At 35.9% G+C, this 20061-nt stretch overlaps 1 protein-coding gene across 1 annotated transcript in view; it reads left to right on the top strand.

Moving 5' to 3' along the window:
* The window catches only part of SPAG17 (sperm associated antigen 17), a 93352-nt gene that overhangs the window by 37645 nt on the left and 35646 nt on the right, over positions 1–20061 (top strand). The window contains 14 exon segments of the mRNA XM_050333893.1: positions 602–723; positions 1580–1717; positions 1802–1915; positions 3334–3402; positions 3404–3485; positions 5137–5367; positions 7332–7420; positions 8091–8192; positions 9689–9843; positions 14394–14473; positions 16144–16226; positions 17521–17739; positions 18715–18826; positions 19360–19488. Coding sequence (XP_050189850.1) covers positions 602–723; positions 1580–1717; positions 1802–1915; positions 3334–3402; positions 3404–3485; positions 5137–5367; positions 7332–7420; positions 8091–8192; positions 9689–9843; positions 14394–14473; positions 16144–16226; positions 17521–17739; positions 18715–18826; positions 19360–19488 — 1725 coding nt within the window.

Here is a 20061-nt window from a genome sequence, read left to right as displayed (position 1 = left end):
CCCTCAGTCTCCTCTCCTCCAGGGTGAACAGACCAAGTGCCCTCAGCCACTTCTCATATGGCTTCCCCTCAAGGCCCTTCATCACCTTCATTGCCCTCCTTTGGATGCTCTCTAAAAGCTTAATATCTTTTTTATATTGTGGTGCCCAAAACTGCACACAATATCCAAGGTGAGGCCGCCCCAGTGCAGAGCAGGGTGGGCAATGCTTTGCCTGATGCCCCCCAGGACACGGTTGGCCCTCCTGGCTGCCAGGGCACTGCTGACTCACATTCAACTTGCTGTCAACCAGGACCCCAGGTCCCTTTCTGCAATGCTGCTTTTTCAGCATCTTGTTCCCCATTTTGGATGTACTTGCAGGGTTACCCCATCCCAAGTGCAAAATCTGGCACTTTCCCTTGTTAAACCTTTTAAACTTGTTAAATATTGTTGGTGATTGCCCAGCCCTCTAGTTTATCAAGGTCTCTCTGCAGGGCATCACTGCCTTTGAGGGAGTTAATAGCTCCTCCCAATTTTGTGTCATCTGGAAACTTGCAGAACTGATTTGGAATATAAGTTGGCATTTCTGAATAAATAGATCTTACTGTTTTATCTCGTATTACAGCAGCTGAAGAAACTTCTTTTTTGTCTCCTTCCGTGGACATGAGGTATTACAATGACTTGCTGAACCAGATTCCCGAGGAATACATTTCTGTACCCTTAATGCTGAGCTGCATGTTGGAACAGGTGGGAATGTTCTCTGTTTAATTTCTTTGGCCTAGACCTCATATAATGAATTGGTCAAAGATCAATAAATCCCTCTGTTTCAGAAAACCAAAAATATGAGACTGAGCAAGGAGGTTCAATATGAAGGAATCAAAACTCCAAAGTGCTGTCTTTGATTTTCTTTCATATTGTGCATTTACCCTGCATATACAGTGTTAGTCCATAATTAATTTTTGAAGACTACAAATACAATTAAATGAGGTAAAAGATGCAATTTCTTATCTAGATCAATACAGGTTTTCATGTCCTGCAACGTTATCGATAGTGAACTTTTGCTGTTTTAGTTGGTTTAAATGTCTTGGGGAAAACCTAACATAGAAGTGGCATGTCAATTCTAGTACTAGGCAGATCTGACATCTATTGAGTTCAGGCACAGTGTATAATTTAGAAGAAACCCACAATATGATTTGGAAATTCTCCTTCTTTTAGGAGTAAAATTTCTGAACAATTTTGGGTTTTTTTACTATTTGTGACTTAATCTGAAAATAGACTCAGGCAAGAATATTCAAAGTCCAACACCTAACAGACAATCAATTTTTAATTACCTGTGTTAATTCAGAATTCTTAATATTTCGAGTTGAAATATTTTTCTTCTCATCCTTCCAAAAGTGAATAATAAAAGAAAACACTTAATTCTGTTTTCCATAACCTTTGTTTTGGACGGAAACTAACTTGGGAAATTGTATTTTTGCTATTTGTAGAAAAAGAAATTTATGGACATGTGCTTAGCTTATAGCAGGATCTGCTTGATAGTTCTAATAAAGGTAAGCAGCAGTCAATATTGTAATAAAAAGTTAACATATATTATGTTTGCCAGGTTATTGCGAGTGAAGAAGACCTTACACCACCCAGTCTGGTGGTACAAGAGCCTCAGGCAGATGGGTTTCGTCACGCCATCGCGGATCATATAGTCTCTGTTCTTCCTTCTCTTTCACTTTCTTTGAGTGAAAAAAAGGTTTGTGTTGTCTTTTGCTTATCTCCTAAAATGACAAAGAAATCTCATTATTGGGATGTAATAACTCTTTCTTTTTTCTAACAGAATCTATATGACTACTTTTCCCCTAAAAGCAGTGAAGAAAAGAGTGTCACCCCCCAGTACCCTCTCTTATTTAACTACCATGACACCCTTGCTCAGCGGTTGCACCTCCTGAAGGTATAGTGCTACCTATCATATAGAAACGTTTCCCATGTCCACAGGCAATGAATGCTCAATGCACTGCAAGGGATGGAACATTTTACAAAGCAGAACAGCATAGCCTAGATTTTTTTCTGCTGAGATGGACACACCAACATGTTTAGTTTACTTAAGACGCAGTGAGTTAATGACAGATGACACCTTACAAATGTAGAGAACAAACATATTGATTTCAGTGATCTATTTACGTTAGTAATAAGAACGTTTAGCCTTTGACAAAAATCAGAGATATTAGAGATCTCTGTTGATTTACTGTAGTCAAACACTGATGAAACTATGGAAAATTAGTTTCTAACTTGATCATGATGATTTAGCAGGTAGACTAGATTTAATAATAAGATGTAGAGAAACATAAGAAAATGTATGGGGTCGTTAATGAACACGAATATTCAGGTTGGTTGAATAGTTGGAGCATAGTGTATAACCAAGATATTGCCAGATTTTAACAAAGGCAGAAATTTTCGGAGACTGCAAAGCTTGAAATTATTGAAAAGTAACAGTTCCCAGACTTTTGAACCAAAAAACCTCTGTGAATTTATCAATTTTTTCCAAAGCCAAGGTGTAGTTTTACCATGAAACCTTGAAAATTCTCTGAAGGTAATACAAGCGACAGTACAGTTCTAGATTTCACAGCTAAGATGTGTCTGCCTGGCTTCATGAATTGCAAATTGTCTGTGGAATGTTTAACAACTATTGATTAGAAAAGTATTCAGAAAGAAGATGAGACACAGTGGATGTATGCATGCAGAAGAGAGGACTGAGTCACCTCTGAGAGAGATGCTCTTAGCAGGCATATGCGTGATGTATTTTATGTACTTGCTGAAGAAAAGAAATTCAGGATATAGCACAATGTTTGAGGAATGGATAGAGGAAAAAGATTTGGAATATGCAGTCCGAGAAAAGTACTGTAAGTGTGTAACACTAAAAAGAATGAAACTGAAAGATACCGGGAACTCTGAAAAGATAAATGCCCCCCATCACAGACTGATCAATCAGTTTACAGATTTTATTACTATGAAAAATAGCACAGACCAACTGAAAGGTACACGGAAGGAACCTGCTGCCACTCTGAATAGACCAGTACATATTTCTGTATTTTTGAGTCTAGCTAGCACAGGCAAATAACTTCTAACAAGTGTCTGTTATTATGCTGTCAGTCATTCTCTTATGTGTTAATTTTGTTTTCTGCCTCCTTCTGACACCATGATTCAAAACCACACTGTGAACACATGCTCAAATTTAATTTTATGTCCAACTGACTTAAGCACATGCTAGTATCTTCTGCTATAAAAAGACTTCTTTATTCAAACATAGTTTTTAGAAATCCACTAGTGAGAAAGTTTACTTTAACTCTGGTGCTTTCATTTTTGTTCCAGGCCCAAGAGAACTTAAATCCAGAAAATATTGAGCGTGAAATGATGGATAAACTGCCTGTTACAGAACTTTACCCATTTCACCCTTCCTTCAACTAAAAATAACATTAAACACTTGGCCAGAGTTCACGAGCTCATGCATTATTGTACCAGTGGTAAAATTATTTTCATTGATATAACTTCCTTTATTTTTTTTTCTTCTGGTTGATGATCCTCCTAAATAGTAAGAATTTTGGGACAAGTTTTTTCAACTACCAAAAAGCCTTTGCAGAATTTCCCATTTTCACATTTTTGCTTATAAATACTTATAGCCTACTATACACAAGTTAACCCTAATTTCAGACCTCAGTTTCATTGTTAATGAGAAAGACTATATGAGTATTAAATACTGCATGAGTAAGAGGTGGAAGTATGTTAGAACTCCTTTATTTATTTATATTCATAAACATACAAACAATTACTAATTCTAAGGAAGAAAAAGCTGTAAAAATTGCAACTTTGATCCTAGGATGTGTAATGCATTTTGAGAGACACTGATGTAAATTGTGTATTTATTAATCCACACCCTTTTGGAAGAGGAGCACATATGTCTGAGGGAGATAATTTTTATTTAACAATAAATGCCTTTCAGAATGTATTCTGTGTAAGTCTTGGTATTAAAAAAGAAACTACTTTATAACAGTCCGTTTATCAAATCAAGAATACATTCACTTCTTCAACCATAATTACTTCTGCAGTTACCTTTCCTTGGAGTGCTTTCTGCCATGAAGTACACTGGGAAACCATCCCAAAGCCTACATAAATACCCTTAGGTAGTATCAGAAGTACTCTCTAGGCTACTAAGAAGTATAAACATTCAAATCCCCATGGCTACATTTATATCATCATGTAAGGCACAGGATTTGAAGGTACTTTCCCAGCAATTTCATCCTGAAGTCCCATGTGTTGGATTGATTTACACTCGCTGTGTTGTTTCTAGTTGTTGGTATGTTCATTTTGGACACTAAGCTATATAAGGTATTCAGTATTGCTATAGCATTCCAGCTGATGGGTTTTAAATTTGATGGTCTTTACTGGACTGTACTATGGTGCCAAACTCTCCCAACTGATAACTTAGCTAGCAATGCCTTTCCTTCTGTCAAGAAGGTGATTGATTTGAACGGAAGATGAAATATCCAACATTTTCAAGATGTATGACATGCTTGGGTGTTTAATTACCCTGAAGTGAAAATATTTCAAACTGAAGACATTATATTTGATTTGGGCATTGTACTGTCTGTCTTAAAATTCAGTCCTTTGCATGATTATCACTGTTACATAGATACTGATGCATACAACCATACATAGGATTTAATATTGCCTTTGCACCTGGCATACTTCTATGTAAATTATGGGTAAAATTTTGTCTGATGAGAAAAAAACATTTGATACTTGTTTGAGAAGCTACAGAGAATAAAAAAGTTTCATGAACTGAAAATAACTAGTTGTTAACTGGTTTGATAATGTCTACACAGTATTTTAAAATCAACATCATTTATATGAAGTTAATGAGCCAGAAGGTATTCAAATGTAGGAATCACTTCATTTAAGATGGATTAATATTTAGGCATATCATTTTGCAATTTGGAAGTATTCAACTTTGAATGCAGTGTAAAATGTAGCCCACATAAGTTGATCCAGTACCATTAAGGAAATTGCTGTTGTCTTTTGCAGAGTTGCCAAGAGCAATACACTTAAATAGTCTTCTATTTATCTTCTGCTGAGCTGTAAGGAGGTTCTGAGTTAATGATTGTAATTCTTTTTTAGAACATCTGAGTTGGACTGAAGTAGAAAGAGCCTTTAGGGTATTTACTTTTGAAAACCTGAAGCTGACCTGGCTGAGTGACTCTGGTTTCCTGGAGAGCTCTGGATCTATGGTTGGAGGGGATTCTGAAGTGTCTTGTATCCCTTGGGATAATCCTGACATGTTTGCAAGACAGCAGAGGCAACTCTTCCTTATGGAAATGAAGCTTAATGGAAAATCTTCAAGAGGCTCTGGTAAAAAGCTCTCTGTTTACATTACTTCTGAAGAATTTGAATCCACTATTTGTTTTACCATATCATTTGCTATTGCAGGGATGTGATTTTTCTTCCTTGTACAAATCACAAAATTTTCAAGTATTGTATGGTCTGTACATTGAATAACTATGTAGGAATATTAGAATAAGGACAAAAGCTGTTTTGTACTACAACATTAACATTAACATTGTCTACAAAGACAATACAGAGTGAATTTTCTGAAGTTCTATATTTTCTCCTGCAGTTTCTAACATAATGAGAAGTTGTTGATCTGGTTAAAGGAGAAGTGTTGACCAAAAAGCAACATTAAAAATAAGTGATTATTTTTGGGGGGATGGAAGAAAAGTAGAAATTTAAGCAACTATACCTTTAGGTGCGTGATCATAGAATCATAGATCCTAAAAGGGACCTCCAAAGGTCATCTATTCCAACCCCTGTGCAATGAACAGGGACATTTCCTAGATCAGGTTGCTCAGAGTCCAGTCTGACCTTCGGTGTTTCCAGGAATGGAGCATCCACTGCCTTTCCAGGTAACCTTTTCCAGTGTTTCACCACCCTCAATGTAAGAAAATCCTTCCTTATGGATCTATCCTCCTTTAAAACCATTACTCCTTATCCTATTACTACAGGCCCTATCAAAAAGTCTCTCCCAAGACCGCAATAAGGTCTCCCAGGAGCCTTCTCTTCCCCAGGCTGAACTTTCTAAGCCTGTCTTCACAGGAGAGGTTCTCCGTCCCTCAAATCACCTTCATTGGCCCTCCTCTGGACCCATTGCAACGGATCCATGTCTTCCGTGTGCTCAGGACCCCAAATCCAGATGTAGTACTTTGTGATGTTGCCCATGCTTCCCTAATAGAAGTGTCTAAGCAACCAGCTTAGATGGGATCTTTTCCCTAGAAGGTTGGAGCAGAAAAAAGGAACCCTGCATATCTGCCTCTCTTTTAAATTTAGGCAATATTTTAGGGTGTTAGTTTATTTTACATTTATAGTAGTCACAATATTAAATATAGCAGTTACAAGTGTAACAATGTTTCAGCACTTCTGCAGCATAAAAGCAAATACCAGGAAGATAAAACATTTGCTTTCAGGTCTCTTCAGTCTTCTAAAGGCAGTCAGTAAAGAGGTGTAATTTCCAAGATAAATAGGGCCTAAAGATATAGATCTGGAAGCTGAGCTGTTTATAAGGCGCTTAGGAACAAGTGCTTTATGGTGTGTTTTCTCCCAGAAAGAGTACCTTTCTTGTACATGTGAATTTTCTCTGCCCTAACTCAGGACATAAAGAATTCTATTAAAAGGAAATTATTTTTTAAAAATTAAGAGAATATAGAAGTTAAAGTCCCCATGTGATCCTGTTCATATCAAATGCTCATTGTAACAATGGAATGACTGGTCAGATTCTCAAGAGAACTAATATTCAGTCAGTAGCTTATGAAACTCTGTACACCAGAGTAATTTAAAATTTGAAATTTGTATTTTTCAAAAATGTGGGAACATATCAAAATATTTAATTTTGCCTTCTATTTTAACACCATCTGTGCAAAGATCTGCTTGTTAAAGTACTCAGAAAAATGGTTCTTTGTGTGTGAATCAGGAGGATACTTCTGAGTATATTTTAATGGTTTTGACTATGCAAGGCCAGCATAGGTCAGATAAAGAGGATTATTCGAGTGGGTTTTATAAAGTGTTCTTTTTCTTTTTTTTTTTTTTTTTTTTTAAATTTTATTTAACTATCTGGGACTTGTTGTCCCTGGATTTTAAAGTGCTCTTTTAGGAAAGAAGGATAGCAGAGCTGATCATATATTTATAGAACTAGTGTCATAAAAGAAAGTTTCATCTTTATTTCAGTCTCATCAGAGAGGCTAAAGAAATTGCATTACTCTGACCTTAGTGTTTAGGGCTGAAATTTCTGGAACAATTGTTAAAATTCTACTTTCACTTTCCAGGGCATACAGAAATAAATGGCAAAGATGGAAGAGATGGTCTGGCTGATCCTCTTTTGAACAAAGACTTGGATCTTCCTGTTTCTAATATGGCAAGTGTGAGGAATAGAGTCAACTAGGCTTTACATGAGGCAACAGAAGATACTGTTCAATGTCAGGACATGTTCCTGGGGATTCCTTTGCAGTGCTGCATGCAGATGTTAATGATGTGATGTCTGGCAAATAGTGCCATAACTTTTAAGCACTGTGAAATCACTTTCTTTGAATTCCAAGGTGATGGGTATTAGTGAAACTGCTAATAATAATTCTGTGCTGGTCTCACTGAATACCAGGGGTCAAATACAAACATGGAAGTTTAAAAGAAAATGTCAAACTCTGTCAGACTAGTAAACTGTGTAGTTTGGCGTCTTCAGAATCACCTGTCTGCCATACATCCCTGCATAAACATAGCAATTTTAAAAATGACATCACAGGAGATGTTTAAATGCTTGTAATTGCTTACAAAACTCAGAAACATATAAGCTAATAATAAAAGTATTTAGATTATGTTTACCATAAAAAAAAATCCGAGACTAAAAACTCTTGGGAGTAATTGTATTTTTTATTAAGTAGTGCCATACGGGTCTGCACATATGCAGCATTATGCAGTTAACTGTGATGCAATGTGTGATACTGTCTATTAAGCCAACAAGATTAAAGTTAATTTAATACAATTGACACTGAAATGTTGATATACATTAATTTGATTTGGTGTATTTTGAGGTGAGTCCGGAAAATTACTTAGAAGAAATAAAAAAGATACAGCAGCGTTGCTTGACAGACTGGAGTTTTGATGAGCATTTTCAACCACATGTTCTTCTTCAGGTATCTGTGAACTGACAATATTACACATAGAGTCACCTATACAAAGAATTAGTGGTGGAGTTCCGAGTATATTCTTGCTAGATAATTGATTCAGTTTTATGTCTTTTTCATTTTTACCAAAAGCCATTATTCTTTAGCTGCTTTTCAGTTCTTTATGTGAAATTTAGTCTGTAATGGGTTTTTATTTCCTGGTTTGGCCAAACTGGAGCTGTCCCATTTCATTGCAAGTCTCTCAGCTAAATGTACGGTGGAAACAAAATGACCTTGCTCTTAGGGGTGATCCTCTCTGGCAGTTATGGGGCTCGTTAGTGCAGTGTATATGAAAACATACTTTGCAAATACCTCTGCAGTATATGTTTTATGGGCAAATAGAAAATTTTACTGTTATATTACTTCACCCTTTCAGGGCTAAAAGTGTCTATATTTATAGAAATCTTGCTAGCTGAAAACTAAAGCTTACCTTGCAGAAACAGAGAATGACAAATGTGAAAAATGAGTTCGAGTGTAATTGGCTTAAGTTGGTAGGCATCCTCTCAGGAGGAGGGGATTATTAGTTCCTTGTGTTGCCTTGAGCTTTGTATACTGTAATTCTTGTTTGACTCTGACACATTCTATACATGGGTGAAGAAAATGCTGCTTGGAATTCTGAGCACCACTTTAGTGTCACAATTGCAAAGACTGGTCATGCATTTCAGCGCCTAGGAAATTTCTTCATATACAACATAAATAGCTAATACTACCTGAACTGTCAGAAAGTCCCAGATGACTGGAAAAAGGTTTAATATTGTACTCATCTTTAAAAAGGGTAGAAAGGAGGCCCCTGGGAACTACTGACTTGTCAGCCTCCCCTCTGTGCCTGGAAGGATCATGGAACAGATCCTTTTATAAGCTTCAGCTGCATAGCTCTGAAAAATAATAGTTTACTTAAAATAAGACTTTCTTCTAGCTATGACTATGAAGTTATAGTTTCAGCCTGCAGACAATGTAAATATTGGAAATTATGGGCCCACTACAGAATGGAGTGGAATAATGTAGAAGACAGTAAATCTCAGAGATGGGTAGGTCATAGTTGTAGCAAACTGAATACCAAGTAGACTCAACTGAGATAACAAAAAAAGTAAACTTGTTTTCTTTTTACCTGGCATACGATAGTTCTGCTTTTATTTACTATTTGTTTAAATATTTTATTATTTAAACTTGTACAAGTATTTATTTAATATTTTAATTTATTTGTTTTTGATGTAGCTGAACTTTTTCATTCATGGTCAGTCTCAGAAGGTGGAGCGTAGAGACTGTCTCATCTCAACATAAATAGCAATGGAGTTTCAATTTCCACCTGCCTGAAGAATTCAGGTTGCTGGAATCCAAATGCTTTGAATACACCTTGTAAAAGAGTGAAGTTCTGTAGCACCTTTTGCTAAAAGCTGTGCTGTGTAGCCTCTGTCCATATGCTACTGTCTGCAGAGAGGGTATACCTTTATTTCTTTCCTTTTTAGGTTCTTCATAAAGCATCCCAAGAATATAGATGTATTGATACCTTCTATCATAACCAAGATAACTCTTTGTTAATGGTTTTTCACAATCCTATGAATCAATATCGTCTGTGCCAAGAGACTTGGGATATTGCATTGCACTCTAATGTTGGATTCAGGTAACTGATTTTATATTTCATGTCTCATTCGCAGTCATTTTCAACAAAAGCCTGCATGGGTATGCTTGGGGCAAAGCTTTGAAATTAAAAGAGATCACTATGTAACACATTTTGAGAAAGCAAGTCATACAGCTTGAAAACAGTGCTATGTTTAAAAGAATTCTCTTGAGCTTCTCTGAGTGAGAACAATGCAGTTGGTTGCTCCTTATCACATACTATAAAAATATAAATAATGCACACATACACACAAAGTCATGTTAGGGATACCACATCAAGAAAATTATGCTTCTGGTGAGGGATGTTAAAAAGAAAATTCTAAATATATGCTTACTAGGTTTTTCAACTATGTATACATAAACTGGGTGATTGTCAGTGGGAAAATTTTGGGGGAAAAGCTAGAAGTCCTTTATTGATATTAGAACTTTTTTTTTTTCCGCAATTACCACATCCTTCTTAATTCCTTATCACTATTTGTGCACCAGTTAGAGGTGGGCAAATGGTCGGTGTGTCCACTGTTAGAGCTTTTGTCAGTGGACCTATTTGTTTTGGAATACATTTTTGTGCTGAAGAAGTGGTATAAATGATGGTGTAGATCCAACTGCTGTTCCAAATAATTGACTGAAAAGTAGAAAAAGTGTCCATGTACTGATATGTAAAGAAGTTGAAATGCCATGGAGGGACAGCTGAGCTATCTTTAACTGTGTCACTCTGGTGCTCTATGGATTACTTGAATTTATCAAATAGAATTTCAAGCAAATTATCCAGTGAACATCTATCCCCTATTTGTCTGCAGGCATCCCTTTCTAAGTGTAGTGCCTCATTTATCAGAATATGGGAATTTTTTTATTGGAAACTTTTGTTGGGACCTATATATTTGAACAAGATTGAATATTAAATAGGCAAAGTGTGCCTTCCTGAAGACATGTTTTGTATTGTATTTTATATTTTTGTTCTCAGTCAAGGAAGTCTGTGTGAGTCTATCATAGCTTTCCAGGCTTAAATTATCTGCCATGGAAAGGGGCTGTTGTGATTAGCAGTGATTGCGACCAGAGCCAGAAGAGATTTACCAGCAGAAATTCAAAGTTCCATGGAGAGAATGCTGGCTCTTTTGTGTTTGTTGGGCAGATCCACCAAATGTGTGGTCAGGTTTTTTGCATGTATGTAACAGCTGAAATCTTCCCAAAAGATAAGTGAAAGATGGTGCGTTCAAGTGAAGCTGTGTATTGCATTCAGATAGACCCAAGCAGAGCATCAAGTGGTCTTAAAGTCTGTTTCACAGAAATCTGTTGAAACCCAGAGATTTTTATTCTGCCAACTATTGCTACTCCTGTTTGTGTGGCACTGTACTTTAAAGGCCTAATTCAAGTTTCTTAAATATAAACAACTGGTGCCAGTTTAGCTGCCTGGGGTACCTGAGTTGTCTGGACAGGGCTGACACATAAGACATGAGACCCACAGGTGACCCACAGACTTTTGGAACAAACATCAGAGACCAGGTCACATACCCTAGTACATCTGACATGTTACTTGGTGTTTGCATACACTGAATAATTCCTCATCCCAACAGCAAATTGTTGTTGTGTTGTCTGTAGAAGCAGGTAGGGATGTACCAGACTTCCTCTGGAAGTATTTCTGCCCGAAACAAGACCTGTTCATTTGCAGAGTTGTAGAGCAAATTGTTTGGTCCCCTTTGAAAGGACATTGAAATAGTTCAAGATCAACTAAGAAATGCAAGGAGCTTTTGATACGTGCAAAAATGAAGTTGCTAATTTTGCTTCCAAAGAAGGAATGAAGCATGTTCTCTGGTAGATGCATTATAATACAGTAACTGTATGATTCCTCCTTCTTACTCTTCCACATCCACTGGAAACAAGGCTTAGACATTAAAGATTGTTTCTGCTTGGGGCAGAAACATCTTTGTCCAGTGGCATTGATCATGTTCTGTTTCAAAGCAGCAAGGAGTTCATAAAGAAACTGACATGAAAGCTAATAAGAAGGTTGGGCTTTGCTGTTGTTTCACAGAAATATTCCACATCACTGCTGTGTAAGCTACTCAGAATCTTTGAGGAGCTGTAGGCCCTCTTTCGCTTCTGTTATGTGGCATCAATTCTTGCCAATTCTCTGCAAAATAACCAGCACGTTTTCAGAACTTATTCAATCTTTTTGCTAAAGGTAATTTCAGATTTCCAGACAAACTATCATAAATAATTGCTAGTGTATGTTTCCAAGCAACATAACACTTCTGTGGAAGACAGTCTTTAAATACCTGGAGTGCTTCAAGCTGTTGCCTGCAATTAGCTTCCAGATCCTGCTGAGTTGCCAGAAACTGGCACAAATCCCACTTATCAATTAAGTGCTTACTGATTTTTACCATTGTATGAATCAACTGACTCCTGGTGAGTTTAGTATCAATTTATTGGGGTTTAATTTATTGAAATTACTATCATTCTAATTTATTTAAGAGTCAATTTCACCACAGGAGAGTCACAAATGCATAACAGATGCTGTGCTTGACAATCTCTCTGATAGGAGTTCTCCATCTCTGTTTACTTTTTGCTTCTTTATTGTGACATCTTATAGACCAGAGGCCAACCTTGTAGGGTCATTTCATAGTTGCTGTCTGGAACATACTTTTGTTGCCTGCTAATCAGTTGATTACAGAACCACAGAATAGTTTCATTTTGATTACAGTGAGTCCTGTTACAGGAAATTCTCGTGCAAGGGGGAAATTAAATTTCTTATGTTGCAGCAGCTTTTGCTCCTGGAGACCCTTCCTTCCTTCTTCTTTATGAATATCAGGTCCTGTGGTTCACATAGAACATCCAAAAATTCAGAATTTATATTGTTTAAAGGGTAGGCAGCAGGAGGCTGCATGTGAAATTCAATGGATGCTACTGACTAGGGGAATGCAAAGGCATGGACATGTGCACCTGCAGTGATAAGTGTGTATATAAAACATTTTAACTCTGGTTAGGATAAGTGGCCACTGTATCAGGAAGCCAAGTGAATTCAGGCATCATCAAAACTAATTTTTGTGCAAAGTTAATGACATTTATTTACTCTTTCATAGTAAACACATTATGCAAGTTACTGGAAAAGAATAATCCTTTCTGAGAAATGGTTCTGAGTTAGATACTGGCAGTAGGGGCATCAGAATACATATTAATAGAATGTGTATTTTAGACTTTGAATGACTGTTTCATTGCTCTAAAATATTTTCCACATGAATAATCTCTTTTTTATTTATAACATATATTCATCTTCCAGTTATTCCAGTACTGGCAACTCTATGTTCCAGACTAGTTTTGCCTTTTGTTTTCAACACCATAGGTTTTTATGGCTTGTACATTTTTTTCAGATACAAGCAGAGTAACCTTGTCCCTACTGAGTATGATATATATAATCAACAGTTTCTGCATGCAAGTTTCCCAAAGCAGGCTCCACCTACACTGCAGAAACTGGGAGAGACTCATGTATCTTGAAGCTGTACATGAACTGTATTTGTCTCCAGTCTGTGTACATGACCTACATATTAATCTCTTGTACATACAATGTAATGATGTAACAAGAACTTTAAAATGGTCACGAGGTCAAGAATTGATTGTGTTGTCTACATGTTCATAACCAAAACCTGTACTCCATATAGAGCTTTTGAATACAACTGAATAATCTTAGACTTATAAATGAAGACAGACTTATCATGAAGACACAACAACTGAATGTGATGCATTCTTCAAAATCCCCATTTTAATTTTGCACATATGAAGAATTTTACTTTAAAGAATTGTGATAACCCTCCAAATGAGGGTTGAATGGCAACTGCATGTAAGATTTCCAGGCTTCCTCCTACCTTGAAAGCAGTTTTTCCCAATGAACTAATTTAGCATTCGTTTCAGATACCTTTGAAAGATGAGATAATGTAACTGCAGATACCAGCTGCAAACTCTGAGTCATTCAATTCTCACTTCAACTTACTTGTTAGTTTTGAATAGTCTTAATTTATGTCAGGTTATGATGCACCAATTCTCTAATCTGGATTTGGATGACAATTTCCAAACACCTGTCTTGTCACATCAATAAAGAAGAGCTAGGAATTAAGTACAATGACACCTTAATTTCTGAACAAACAAATGAAGAGTATTCTAAAAGATAATATCAATCAAGAGCAACTAAGAAAATAATTATTCTGGTGGCAAAACAGTGAGGAGAATGAGTCTGAACCTTTCTGAAACTGTCTTTGTGTTTTGTGATTTCCTAGATTTTTCTTTAGGAGCAGATATTCTTTGGAAGACAAGTTTCTAATATCTCTTTGCAGAAAGCATAACCAAAAATTACAAATATAACATATATTAAGCAAATACCAGTCAGAGAAAAGTACCATTTTCTATAAAAATGGAGAGAAACCCTATCAAACACCAGCCTTGTCTCAAGAGAGAGAGCCTTCTCTCCTACTTGTATAAGAAACTGAGAAGCCAAGAGGTCTTGTTTGACCTGAAATCATATTAGTGAAAACTGTATTATGTTAAATAGAGGGATATTCTGCCTTTCAGGAATTATCTTGAGCTGGTGGCTAACTCAATTGAAGACTGGGTGAAAGAGGAAGAAGCTAAATACCAAGAAGAGAAGATGGGTAAGGAAACAGTCTTTTAATTTGGAAAAGCCATGGTAGACAGCCCTTTTGAACTGTCTGGACCTGCTGACAAAAAACCTGGCTTTATTAAGAAAGCCAAAAGTGGGTATCTTTTTATTCTAGAAAATTAATTTTTCACTTTAAATGCTGGGACCCAAATCTATTCAGAGCACAACTGCATATATTTTTTCATAGGATGACCTTGTTTTGACATTTGTAAAGGCATAAATATGTTTTGGAATTAATTAAATGCACATATTTGTATGTTCTGCATCATTCCATGTTCTGAAAACTGACATCTCTAGTATCAATTTACATTTACAATAGATGTGTTTATCTAATGAAATTACTTTAAGGGTTACATACGAATATGAATCTGTTGAGATCACTGAACATATGAAGAGATGAGCAGTAGTTAAAGTTGGCAACATGGTTCAGGAAAATTCTTTTTTAAAGGGCAGGATAAAAGCTGGAAGTCAGAAGCTGTGGGCTAAGAGCTAAAACTGGAAACTGGAATTGATTAGACTGCAGTGCAAACTTGAATTACAGGCAACATTTTGGGTAGTGAAAATTGAAAGCAATTCATACAGTAACTGTTCAGCAGACAGCAAAATCTGAAAAACCCCTATTAACAAAAAAGAATTTTTTTCAAATTTGTTCATTTGTGTATCTAAATGGTATTAACAATTATTTGTTGATGTTTAACCTTGGTTTGCTTACCTTTTTTGAGAATGCACTTTGAAAACTTCCAGTACTAGCAGTTAACATTTACAAAAATAGAACATTACTCCTCAACCCAATTAACACCTCTGATTATAGTTTGCAAACTGAAAGGACAGTTATGACTTCTAAATCATAATTTGTAGGTATCTAGCTGTCACAGGAGCTAGATTGAATCTTGCCCATATGGTGCCTCATGACCAATATAATTCACAGAGTAGCTCACTTGCTGAAAGAAGATAATCAGCTCTGGCTGGGACATGCAGATGGGCAACAGTGTCTTTAGGTGTTTTCAATTTCACTGACACTGCTGTAACCCACACTGCAATTTCTACTTTATAATATAAACAAAGTAAGTTTCTGATAGATGACTTTATCTTTCCAAGGAGGTAAATATTGGGTATCCAAGCATACTATAAAACTACGCTTGTACAAAATACTCTTTCCATAAGTAATAGATGCTATAAAACCATCATAGTGAACAAGGGATATGTTTTTTCTTTGGTGAAGGTTTGAAGGTTCAGACAGCATTTATTCACTTTTTGTCTTAAAAGGTTCTAATGTCTATGACTCTGGTGTTGAGCTTGTACTGGCTCAGTTAGAAAACAAACATGCAAACTTGTTGCAGGAGCAAAGCCTTCAACAGCAAGAAGCAGAAAGTCAGTCTTTAAATATGTTGATATATTGTTTAGCATATTTGGTCCTCAGTTATGACAATCAAGTAATATTAGTTGTCAGGTAAGTTTCTTCTTACCCAAATAGACTTTCTGTTTTATTTCTAAAAATATTTAACATTTTCTTTATTGTAGTTGTATACTATAACTATTTTGAAATCTGCACTTTTATTTACTTGCACATCTTTTATTTTTATTTTTATTTTCCCATTTTTAAAAATTATTCCATTTTCATATATTTATAACCTCACTTATTTCCCCTTCCATTTTTCAAAGGTAAAACATCAGGACCTGAGAGTGTGAGAGAGTCTCATTCGCACAATGGAGAAAGTCCCATTATCAGAGAAGATTCTTTAAAGGTGAGGCAAAAATATATATGTTTCTGAAATGGACTAAATAGCACTGCTTTCTTATGAAGTTAAGTCTTTGTTCTTACATGGGTTTGACTGAGTTCTCTCAGTTTTTCTGCTCTTGGCTGTTTTTTGTATACGTTATTTTCTTTATTCCTTATTCATTGTGAGATATGTTATTTTCTTAAGGGAAGACTGTTTGGAGTCAGCCCTGACATTCCAAAAGCAATTCATAATTGCAATACTGGAAATAAGAGTTATGAATTATATCCTACTATTCATTTAAGTTTTCAGATTGGAAAGGTATGAAAAGATAAATCCAGGTTCATGGAAGAACGTATGTACCCCACTCCCACTTTCACTGTCTACACCTCTTTGAAATTAGGGAATGTAAATATGGTACCTCAGAATTCGCTTACGACAGAGAATCCCATGTTATAGATGTAGTCTATAACCATACACTGCAGATTAACTGACTTGCCCAGGTTCACACAGTAAGTTTCTGGCTGAGATAGGAGTTAAGTACAGGGGTTTTTTTAAGTCTTAGCACAGGCATTATCCATTAATCTGCACAAATCTGTCTTTATTGATGTTGTACTCCCTCTTTTTTTGACTCCTCACAGATATAGCATGTCTCATCTTTTTTACAGAGTATAATGTTGTCCACTTAAAGTACTGGAATGTAGATATGAAATGGCGTTAACCAGTTCCTGGCTACTCATCTTGAACTGGCATGGCTCAAATTAGGCTAATCCCTAACTTGTAACTCTAAATGCTTGCCATTTCTTCCACAGAAATGCTTGTGCTTTGATATACTTAGACCATAAAGTGATACAAAACCCAAACTAATCCAGAAAATCTCAGATGTCTTTCTAATACACGTTGATAATTTTGGCATGCATACCTCATTTTTCTTTCTGTAAAAGAATAAAATCATTTTACCTCACAGTGGCATTTTGGGAATAAACTAATACCAGTGATGCATTGTGATTTGGTGTTAAACATTGTGGACAAGGGTACAACAAAGTCATTCTTTTATGATTAATTGTGTAAGATACAAATAATCATCTGATTCATCTCCTGTAGTCAACAACGACTGCTCTTGTAGGTTGAATGAGTCAGTAATTTTATGCAAAACATAGCACATAATATTGTAAAACTTTAGACACATTTGGAAAACATGTCTTAGAGTGGCTTAGAACATTGTTTCCCTTGAGGTTGTTTGCTTGTGCTCTTTTCAGCATGCACATACAAAATACCAAAGAGAACCACAGTTCTTTTTTATTCCTAACATTGAATGCAGGCTTGGAAAAAGGAGCAGGACCGATTACGAGAGGAAGAAAAACTTAAGGAAGAAACAAAAGGAAAGATAGAAAAATTGGAAAGTAAAAAGGAAGGACAGGAGATAATAGATGGGGAGTGTAAAGATTCCAAAGAGAAGTCTATAAACGAGCCAACAAAAGCGTCTGAACTTGAGGAGGATCACAGCATTCCAGAACCATGTTCTGAGAAAGTTTATAAGGTAAGGACTTGTATTATTGCACCACGTTAGGAAAGTGTTAGCTATTTATATAGAGAGTCAATATTACAACAAAGCTATTGTTTATTGTGAAATTCAAGTTCAGGGCAAATTAGGCCTAACTGTGTTTTGTTTAATTCCATTGTTTTTGATGTTTAAGATTATTTACTTTTTTTTTATGTATATGACATGAAATTTTGACTGTGCTCATTGGAGATCAAGTAAAAGGAGTTCGCTGTTTCTTCCATTTCATCTTTCAAAATTCATGTTCTTGAAGTGCCATAATACAAGCTAATCTATCTGTTACATTAACAGAGGGAACTCATCAGTAGTTTTGTCCAAACAGTTTTAAGGCAGTTTGCACCACCTCATATTTGCATAGTCTAAGTCTTGCATCCAAAACTTGCATAGATTGATTGATATTTTAGTCTTAAATTTGTTTTAGGACAGACTTTGAACTCAGATGACATTGCCGTCTGAACTTATTTGAGTACCCTCACATAATTTTTGCTGACTTGTGGCACCTCAGAAGGCATAGCAATCTAACTAGATATACAGTGTCTGAATTTTGAAATCTAGAGGGTGGAAAGCTGAATTTTTTCATTACCTGCCCTTCATGTGATCCCATGCTGCTGTACTTTGTCTCTTTGTACTTGACCGGAATTTTTCTTTCTCTCACACTGTATATTAATCCACCAGTCTACTTGCTACTCTTCAGTTTCCATGATGGGTCCATGATATTGAAGGATCAGATTCTGCTCTCATGTGTAACAAGTTACCTCTGTTAACAAGTGAGAAATTATTGGGATATGAGAATAGCATGCTAGATATTTGCTAAAGTTGTTGTTACATTAGTTAAACATCTAAGCAAAAAAATGCTGAGCAGAAGAGTGTGATCCTGATGATCTGTCCTGCATTTACTTCTTTCGTGGGTTCTGCCTTTCTCATTTACAGATAATCTAAAACTTGTTTTTCCAGTTTCATGGCTACAATACAGGGGAGGATGTAATTCAAATATCAGGAACCAATCAATATCTTTTCCCATCCGATGGAGGACAGATTCAAGTAGAGAAGATAGAGTTTGTAAAAGGTGATTCTTTAATTCTTCATGCTTTGCTTTGATTCAGTGCTAGCTGATGGCATAGTTTCTTAATCCATAAATGCTTTTTCATGTCTCAGTAGTAGAAATTCAGTTAAAGAAATTTCATATTAACCTCCATCACTATTAATCTTTATATTTTCCTGTAGTATGTTAGCAGCTGATAGATAAAGTTCCAGAAAACAAGAAATTAAGAAAAATCAGTTCATATTTATCTGTTTAATGGAAACCAATGCATGATAACTCAAGAATGTTCAAATTATTTTTCTAGTCAAAAGCAGTAAATCTAAAAAACAGATCCTTCTGCAGCCTCTAAGATCTAATTGTCAGGAATTTTTTTAATATTAAGTCTGAACTCAGAAAACCTCAATTTTGTCATCTTGGTCTTCTACTAAGTGATTTGGTCCAGTTCTGAGCAATTTTCTTTTTTGGTGTTCTTTAAAGTTGCAGGTACAGGGTTTATTTGGATGCAAGTAAGTTCTGAAGCCTGGTGAGAGCAATAATAGTATTCCATTGCTTTACAGGTCCAACTTTGATAAAGGTGAAAGTGATAAAAGACAACCACAATTTCTTCATTCATATCACAGATCCCAAGAAAAACTTGGAAGAAGCTGAAGTGCAAGAAATTAATGAAGAAGAGAAAATCAGATTGGGTTAGTGGATTGACATCACTGACATAAAAAAATTAGTAATTTGACATATTCAGTAATTTGATGCAAAAATTATCAACTAACAGAAAATAAATTCTTACTAATGGCAGAAAGTAAGAAAAATCAGTGTTCCATAAAAATTCAGTTGGCTGACTTAAGTACTGTATAGAGAGACTTTAACAAGATGTAGAAGCACAGTGAAGGTTAACATGTGCAAACCAGTTTATTTTCCAAAGCAAGAAAATCAGTGAAGAGTCACCATTCTTTAAGAAAGTAATTTTCTTCTTTGCTGAAAGACTCATTCAGCTCTTAATGTGGCCTGGGAAGGTCTGAGAAGATGCAAACTGAATCGTGTTCATTGTGACTAAAGTAAATGTCTGCCCTAGAAAGGGAAGATTTCCCCTTTTGAACTGGACCTCCTTTTGTGGGTCAGATGACCATGACATTAGGGCCTCCTCAAGACCTTGCTGTGAAAACAGATCTTTCTGCAGTCCAGTAACTTCTGCTGTTGGTTGACATATTGCTAACACTCAGAAAGCATTGAATCCAAATCCTTTCTGAACCCAGTTGAGAGCA

This window comes from Myiozetetes cayanensis, unplaced genomic scaffold (assembly GCF_022539395.1).
Source record: "Myiozetetes cayanensis isolate MyiCay16 unplaced genomic scaffold, myiCay2020 scf5-8, whole genome shotgun sequence".
Classification (NCBI taxonomy): domain Eukaryota; kingdom Metazoa; phylum Chordata; class Aves; order Passeriformes; family Tyrannidae; genus Myiozetetes; species Myiozetetes cayanensis.
This window is presented reverse-complemented; position numbering and strand designations above follow the sequence as displayed.